At 34.8% G+C, this 8,686-nt stretch overlaps 1 protein-coding gene across 2 annotated transcripts in view; it reads left to right on the plus strand.

The window, feature by feature from the left end:
- Window positions 1-5,005, plus strand: part of LOC106074088 (troponin C-like) — a 64,873-nt gene extending 59,868 nt beyond the window's left edge. The window contains exon 6 of one of the 2 annotated variants that reach the window (XM_056021741.1): window positions 4,034-5,005. In XM_056021741.1, the coding sequence (XP_055877716.1) occupies window positions 4,034-4,059 (26 nt within the window). In that variant the 3' untranslated portion in view covers window positions 4,060-5,005. Of the gene's footprint in view, window positions 1-1,990; window positions 2,652-4,033 lie in introns of those variants that run through there. The other variant, XM_056021740.1, reaches the window with a different exon arrangement.
- Window positions 5,006-8,686: the final 3,681 nt, after the last annotated feature.

Below are 8,686 nucleotides of genomic sequence, written 5' to 3' on the forward strand. Positions count from 1 at the left end.
GTAGACTATTTGAACATTTCAACATTGATTTAGACTAGGTATATAGTATCATTCCCTAGCTAGAAATCTACATCTAAATATCAATGAATGAAATCAAATGAGCAGGCAGGTTTTATCTTGACACCTGATCGTCTGTTTATTTGATTAACATTTCAAAGGGAAGCAACACTTTGCCTTCGATTTGAACTTACCGTTTCATCTTCAAACACTTCACAAGCCCAGTTAAACACAGGGTATGCATCTACATAGGCACACTCTTACCATCACACTTTAACACACACACACACACACACAAACACATGTAGGATCTACTCACGTGCACGCATCTAAAAGTTGAAAAAAAAAAACAACAAAAAAAAAGCAAAAAAAGGTTTGAACTCTTTTAGTGTGTTACGTAGTCTTAGCCCCGCCCTCATTGTTTGATTTTGCCCACGCAGGCTGACACGAGTACTCCCTGTTTCTCCTTGTTTCCCCCCTCCTCCTCCTCCATGTGTCCTCCCCTCCCCACACCTCAACTAGAAAATCAAATTAGGTGTTAAAACTAGGTGTGTTCTTGCGCGTCTATGCGTTGTAAATTTATTTTTTTTCTTTAGTATTTATTTTTAGCTAGTAGTTCTATGCTTGATTCTCGCATGTTGTGTTACTTTAGTTCAGTCGAGGCATGGCCGTAAATTTGTGCACCCATCAGTGGCGTAGCTAGGGTATTTGATGCCCCCCCCTGCGGCCCGCACATATCTAGCTACGCCACTGGCAACCATGTTAGTGAAAACGAATCTTTCTCGCTTATCAGTTGGTCCATAAGTAGACTAAATAGACAGTAGATTGTAAAAATAAAGCACCATATCCTAACGGTCCAGATATTCAATTTCATCACATCTGGTGTCAGCGTAGGATCTTGAGCTCAACTTATATTTCCATTAGATCCTTCAGGGCCGGCTTAAGAGAATTGGAGGCCCTAGGCGAAGTGAATTTGGTGGCCCCAAATGCAATAGAAAAATAAAAAATAAACAGCAAAAAAAAAAAAATAAAAAAAAAATTATGCAATTTATTTAAAACCAAATGTACTCCAACAAAAACAGTGGGCACATGTTTCGCTATTCATTCTCTAAGAAATTGGTCGAAGTCCTGTGCTTGGTCCCCACCAATCGGAGGCCCTAGGCGGCTGCCTAATGTAAGTTCCCCTTTTGAGACCTTGCGATCTATAGGGCAGATGATGTAAAGATCATCTGTTTCTGTGGCCCACGTTTAACGAGGGGGTCACGTGGCCAGCACAATGACCTGTACTTTTCCCCAACTAGAGCTGGGTGGACTCAGAGGCGCCCAAAGATTAAATTAAATCCGATTCTTCACCAGGATTGGAAACCGGGACCCCGGTTCGGAAGCCAAGCGCCTTACCGCTCAGCCACAGCGCCTCTGTTCATATGCTTAAGATTACTGATCCTAGATTACTGATCCTAGATTACTGATCCTAGATTACTATATGCTTCAGTTCCAGGGGTCTTATTTAAAAAAAAAAATAAGTTTACATATTCATTCGTTTTAATGAATGAAAAATGTCTACTCCTATCCCACCCCTTTTTTTGTTTTTTTTATAATAAATCTTCATCCCCGACTATAGATTTTTCATGTTTAATATTTGATTAAAAGGAAGAGTCTATTCTATGCACATTGAAAAAAACGAGCAGATTTTATAAAAATGTCTAGCTGAATATGCAAGTCCACACACCGAGTAAGACAGGCTTAAACTGACCATCATGTAGGCTTTTCTAAGTCAAAATCTTTCTTCAAAAAAAACGAAGCTTTTATAACGTCAAATCCGTAATGAGTTGTTTTTTTTTTTTTAAAGTTGAGCATAGAAGTTATATTATGTTTCCTGAATAAACAAATTTGCGGCCTGCCATTAGTTTTTTTTTAATGTAATGATTTCACTTGTTTTACATTACTATGGTTACCACTTGTTCCAGACAGAGTTATCTTTTCTTCTTTACAGAGTTCAGAAACCTGATGTGCTCAAACTGAAGCCTAAAATCTCCTTGATCTTCATGTAAAACCTTGACCTTCCCACTGACTATTTTCTTAAATATTGGCATTTAAGTTTCAAACCGTATCTGAATTATATAAATAAAATTAAATCGTTTAAAATAAAATTAAAAAAAAAAATAAATATACCACAAAAAAGTCCCAATCGTCTGATGCTTGAATATTTATTAACTCCCCTGTCCTCCCTGCACCGCTATAAATAGCGCCAATACAAGAAAGATGGCGCCAAAACACACATTTTGACATATTCTAAACGTGTGATAATTTATCTGGACGATGTTTGACAGAATGAATGTATGATACTATTTATTATTACTTTTAAACAAAAAATATTTAAAGACAAGGGAAGGCGAAAAAAATATGTTGTTTTTTTTTAAAGTCCAAAGCCATGGCCGATGTCTGTTGTATGACTCTGTACTCCAAACCAAGTTGACCTGATTCTTTTGTGTCTCGTGGCGTGCATAGACTAACATTTAATATCGAAACAAAACATACAATTTTTATTTCGCATTTTATCTCATTATCAAAACGGAATAATAATAATTTTTTTTTTTTTGGTGTTATTTTCATTTTCTGAAAATCGGTCAATAAAAGTGTATGTGAAAGTTTAAGTGAAAATGTTTTTCTTTGTCTTGAATTGAATTTGATCTTTAGTGTGTATCTGCCTCACTCAGCTTTCAGTTTACATGTTTTGCATATAAGTCTGTTTTCTTATGCATACATATGTATATACTTTAAAAAAAAAATATCTCCATGTGAAATCCTGTATTGCCATTATACGACAACTACATTAGTGTTGTCTAAATGTATAATTGTACGTATAATTTTAAATTACTTCCATAAAATAACACATAAAAACCAATACTTTTATCTATCAGTCTAAATAAATACCAAAAAAAAACAAAAAACCAACGAATACTTTATTTAAAAATATAATTTGCGATAAGTAGAGAAAGACAGAATAGTTAAATACACAAACGCCTCCAGTAAGTCGTGTTCACAATAACTTTAATGTTCAATATTGCCATTAAACATTCTCTGAGATAAAAACCAATTAAAGAACGAAAATTCCCACAATATAGTTTCAGATCACCACACGCAGATGCTATAGGATTGTAGTTTATATTATATATATATATATATATATATATATATATATATATATATATATATATATATATATATATATATATATATATATATATATATATATATATATATATATAATCGATAAAAAATGCAATAATAATAATAAAGAAATTAAAGCCATTTTTCCATCTAGCATATTAATCATCAATGTTAAAGGCTAACTGGTAGTAACTCTAGCTAACGAAGTGAGAATTTCAATTTCAAATCCAAAGGCGGCTACGATTTTATTTTCGATCTAGCTGAGTTGTGGTTCTGTGTCTTCAGATCAGCCCCTACCCTCTTTAAAATGTTCACAACAGGGACTATGATAGAATGGAAACAAGGAACGTACATTGCATCGAACTCAAATATATGTCACCAATGCAAATCAATTTCGGTTTCTTCATAAAATGTATTCAATGATAACCTTACCAGTTTTTAAACTGTTTCTGTCTTTTTAAATATTATTTTGGAAGTCGAAACAAGTGCAAACAATACCATGAAGCCATAGCAAATGAAACTGTTGGTTATTGATCAAACAATTAGTTATCAAGTATAATACCACACTCCAAAAAAAAAAAAAAAAAGAAGAAGAAAATAAATCAACCTAGACATATTAGCAAAAACATAGACGAAGCAAACATACCTAACGATCAACTTGTAATTAATTATTATAAATCTGAAATAAAAGCATTTTGCATTTTATACTTTTATAAGGTGTGCATTTTTTTTTCTGCATGGTTGTGGTGTGTGATTGGCGCCCATTGTTACCACCTTCAGCACGCTGTATGCATGCATGACCTACATTTATCATTCACTTGACCTACTTTAATCTCGACCCACTAAACCATTTTTTATTTCGCAGAGTTCTATAAATTGATGATGGGATGAGAACGAGGCTATGAGGTCTCTACGTCTGCAAACAAAACTCTCTTAATTTAGAAATAATAAATCAATATAAAAAAAAAAAAAGAAAAATCCCCAAATCGCACCATTTTTTTAATAAAGATTTGTGTTATTTTATTTTTTGCTTGTTTCAAAGACTTTTTAAAAGTATCTGCTACAGGCCATCGCTACTTCTGCTCTAAGCAGACTTTAGACTTGCCAGTTTGCCTGATGCTTTGTTCCAGCCAAATAAAAAAAAAATATATAGAACAATGCAGCGCCACCACAAGTCGTTTGCTAACACATTAATTCACGACGTCTGCCAATTATTTATTTTTTTACCATTTATAATATATTTTTTGGTTTTATTTTATATTTTAAGTTTTGCGATTTAAATGTTCAACATTTAATCTTGACTTGTTTAACCATGTCATTTAATATTATAGTTTGTTTGTTTGTTTGTTTTTGTTTCTTTATAAAAGCAACACTTGAATATAACGTTTTGATTTGTTGAGCATTTTCCGCTACTAAATTTGAATTTACCTTTTCACACATCTTGTTCCCATGATTTTTTTTTACATACATGTCAATTTGCACTTTTAATCCAATGGCATGGTTAGGGTTGGCTCCCTTGAACAAGCACGGGGGTCACATCAACATCATTTCGTTGGCTCTTTGGGCCTGAACTTTCTTTTTTTTTTATGACATTGTTCTTATTAAATAGGACTTCTGTAATTTATAAGATAAGATAAAATGTACTAGGAGTCCAGTAAAGAAATTAGGAGCCATGTCATTGGACACTTATTTTATAAAACTTGCTTTTGTTTCAATAAAACAAATATTTGACATTAATGATTGATTTGATTGAAGTATTGTTATCAAATTCTTTTAATAGCAAATTTTATTACGGTGTTAAAATATTATACGATATTAAAGTAAATATATACCAGCATATATTTTATTCCTTTTTTTTATATTTTTAATAATATAATTTATAGGTGAATGAGTTCCATTTACAAAAGGGATCACTCTTAATAGTATTTCATAAATTTACGAATGTATAAAAGTATAAATTTGATATATAAGTAGAGATAGAACCTGCAGTTACAAAAGCTTAAGTGACTAAGAATATAGAATCCGGAATTGACAAATAATAAAAATATTTTATATATATATATCGATATATATATATAAAATTAAAAACAAGAAAAAAAATTACTAGTGCACTGTGATGTATATAGTAGTACTCTAAGATTATGCTGTGTTTCTGTGACATTTAGTGAGACATTATTACATTTAGATTGGTTTTGTTTATATGAATAATTGTATGACTTCACAAAGTCTCTAACTGTTTGATCTTCTTAGGAAATAAACATAAAATGGGAAAAGGTATTATGGGAAGGAGATGACAAAATCACCCCAATAATTAACATTATGCCTGGCCACATTCTTGTTGGCTCATTAACCTAATTACTTAATGCCTTCCAGTCCCATACGCTATGCTTACCCTGCTGACGAACTCCAGACTTCCCAAAACCAACAAGTATTTCTGAGATGTCGTAAACCTTTCTAGAAGTTTGTCTGAGATGTCGTAAACCTTTCTAGAAGTTTGTCTGAGATGTCGTAAACCTTTCTAGAAGTTTGTCTGAGATGTCGTAAACCTTTCTAGAAGTTTGTCTGAGATGTCGTAAACCTTTCTAGAAGTTTGTCTGAGATGTCGTAAACCTTTCTAGAAGTTTGTCCGAGATGTCGTAAACCTTTCTAGAAGTTTGTCTGAGATGTCGTAAACCTTTCTAGAAGTTTGTCTGAGATGTCGTAAACCTTTCTAGAAGTTTGTCCGAGATGTCGTAAACCTTTCTAGAAGTTTGTCCGAGATGTCGTAAACCTTTCTAGAAGTTTGTCTGAGATGTCGTAAACCTTTCTAGAAGTTTGTCCGAGATGTCGTAAACCTTTCTAGAAGTTTGTCCGAGATGTCGTAAACCTTTCTAGAAGTTTGTCCGAGATGTCGTAAACCTTTCTAGAAGTTTGTCTGAGATGTCGTAAACCTTTCTAGAAGTTTGTCTGAGATGTCGTAAACCTTTCTAGAAGTTTGTCCGAGATGTCGTAAACCTTTCTAGAAGTTTGTCCGAGATGTCGTAAACCTTTCTAGAAGTTTGTCCGAGATGTCGTAAACCTTTCTAGAAGTTTGTCCGAGATGTCGTAAACCTTTCTAGAAGTTTGTCCGAGATGTCGTAAACCTTTCTAGAAGTTTGTCTGAGATGTCGTAAACCTTTCTAGAAGTTTGTCTGAGATGTCGTAAACCTTTCTAGAAGTTTGTCTGAGATGTCGTAAACCTTTCTAGAAGTTTGTCTGAGATGTCGTAAACCTTTCTAGAAGTTTGTCCGAGATGTCGTAAACCTTTCTAGAAGTTTGTCCGAGATGTCGTAAACCTTTCTAGAAGTTTGTCTGAGATGTCGTAAACCTTTCTAGAAGTTTGTCCGAGATGTCGTAAACCTTTCTAGAAGTTTGTCCGAGATGTCGTAAACCTTTCTAGAAGTTTGTCCGAGATGTCGTAAACCTTTCTAGAAGTTTGTCCGAGATGTCGTAAACCTTTCTAGAAGTTTGTCCGAGATGTCGTAAACCTTTCTAGAAGTTTGTCCGAGATGTCGTAAACCTTTCTAGAAGTTTGTCTGAGATGTCGTAAACCTTTCTAGAAGTTTGTCTGAGATGTCGTAAACCTTTCTAGAAGTTTGTCCGAGATGTCGTAAACCTTTCTAGAAGTTTGTCCGAGATGTCGTAAACCTTTCTAGAAGTTTGTCCGAGATGTCGTAAACCTTTCTAGAAGTTTGTCCGAGATGTCGTAAACCTTTCTAGAAGTTTGTCCGAGATGTCGTAAACCTTTCTAGAAGTTTGTCCGAGATGTCGTAAACCTTTCTAGAAGTTTGTCTGAGATGTCGTAAACCTTTCTAGAAGTTTGTCCGAGATGTCGTAAACCTTTCTAGAAGTTTGTCCGAGATGTCGTAAACCTTTCTAGAAGTTTGTCCGAGATGTCGTAAACCTTTCTAGAAGTTTGTCTGAGATGTCGTAAACCTTTCTAGAAGTTTGTCCGAGATGTCGTAAACCTTTCTAGAAGTTTGTCCGAGATGTCGTAAACCTTTCTAGAAGTTTGTCCGAGATGTCGTAAACCTTTCTAGAAGTTTGTCCGAGATGTCGTAAACCTTTCTAGAAGTTTGTCTGAGATGTCGTAAACCTTTCTAGAAGTTTGTCCGAGATGTCGTAAACCTTTCTAGAAGTTTGTCTGAGATGTCGTAAACCTTTCTAGAAGTTTGTCTGAGATGTCGTAAACCTTTCTAGAAGTTTGTCCGAGATGTCGTAAACCTTTCTAGAAGTTTGTCTGAGATGTCGTAAACCTTTCTAGAAGTTTGTCTGAGATGTCGTAAACCTTTCTAGAAGTTTGTCTGAGATGTCGTAAACCTTTCTAGAAGTTTGTCTGAGATGTCGTAAACCTTTCTAGAAGTTTGTCTGAGATGTCGTAAACCTTTCTAGAAGTTTGTCTGAGATGTCGTAAACCTTTCTAGAAGTTTGTCCGAGATGTCGTAAACCTTTCTAGAAGTTTGTCCGAGATGTCGTAAACCTTTCTAGAAGTTTGTCCGAGATGTCGTAAACCTTTCTAGAAGTTTGTCCGAGATGTCGTAAACCTTTCTAGAAGTTTGTCCGAGATGTCGTAAACCTTTCTAGAAGTTTGTCTGAGATGTCGTAAACCTTTCTAGAAGTTTGTCCGAGATGTCGTAAACCTTTCTAGAAGTTTGTCTGAGATGTCGTAAACCTTTCTAGAAGTTTGTCCGAGATGTCGTAAACCTTTCTAGAAGTTTGTCCGAGATGTCGTAAACCTTTCTAGAAGTTTGTCCGAGATGTCGTAAACCTTTCTAGAAGTTTGTCCGAGATGTCGTAAACCTTTCTAGAAGTTTGTCCGAGATGTCGTAAACCTTTCTAGAAGTTTGTCCGAGATGTCGTAAACCTTTCTAGAAGTTTGTCCGAGATGTCGTAAACCTTTCTAGAAGTTTGTCCGAGATGTCGTAAACCTTTCTAGAAGTTTGTCCGAGATGTCGTAAACCTTTCTAGAAGTTTGTCCGAGATGTCGTAAACCTTTCTAGAAGTTTGTCCGAGATGTCGTAAACCTTTCTAGAAGTTTGTCCGAGATGTCGTAAACCTTTCTAGAAGTTTGTCCGAGATGTCGTAAACCTTTCTAGAAGTTTGTCTGAGATGTCGTAAACCTTTCTAGAAGTTTGTCCGAGATGTCGTAAACCTTTCTAGAAGTTTGTCCGAGATGTCGTAAACCTTTCTAGAAGTTTGTCTGAGATGTCGTAAACCTTTCTAGAAGTTTGTCCGAGATGTCGTAAACCTTTCTAGAAGTTTGTCCGAGATGTCGTAAACCTTTCTAGAAGTTTGTCCGAGATGTCGTAAACCTTTCTAGAAGTTTGTCCGAGATGTCGTAAACCTTTCTAGAAGTTTGTCCGAGATGTCGTAAACCTTTCTAGAAGTTTGTCCGAGATGTCGTAAACCTTTCATACACGAGTGCGTTTATTACGTCACGTGTTTATCCTAATTATATGTCAACAGTTTAAAAAAATACCTTCTTCTCGGAAAGGACCCA

Source organism: Biomphalaria glabrata, chromosome 2, assembly GCF_947242115.1.
Source record: "Biomphalaria glabrata chromosome 2, xgBioGlab47.1, whole genome shotgun sequence".
Classification (NCBI taxonomy): Eukaryota; Metazoa; Mollusca; class Gastropoda; family Planorbidae; genus Biomphalaria; species Biomphalaria glabrata.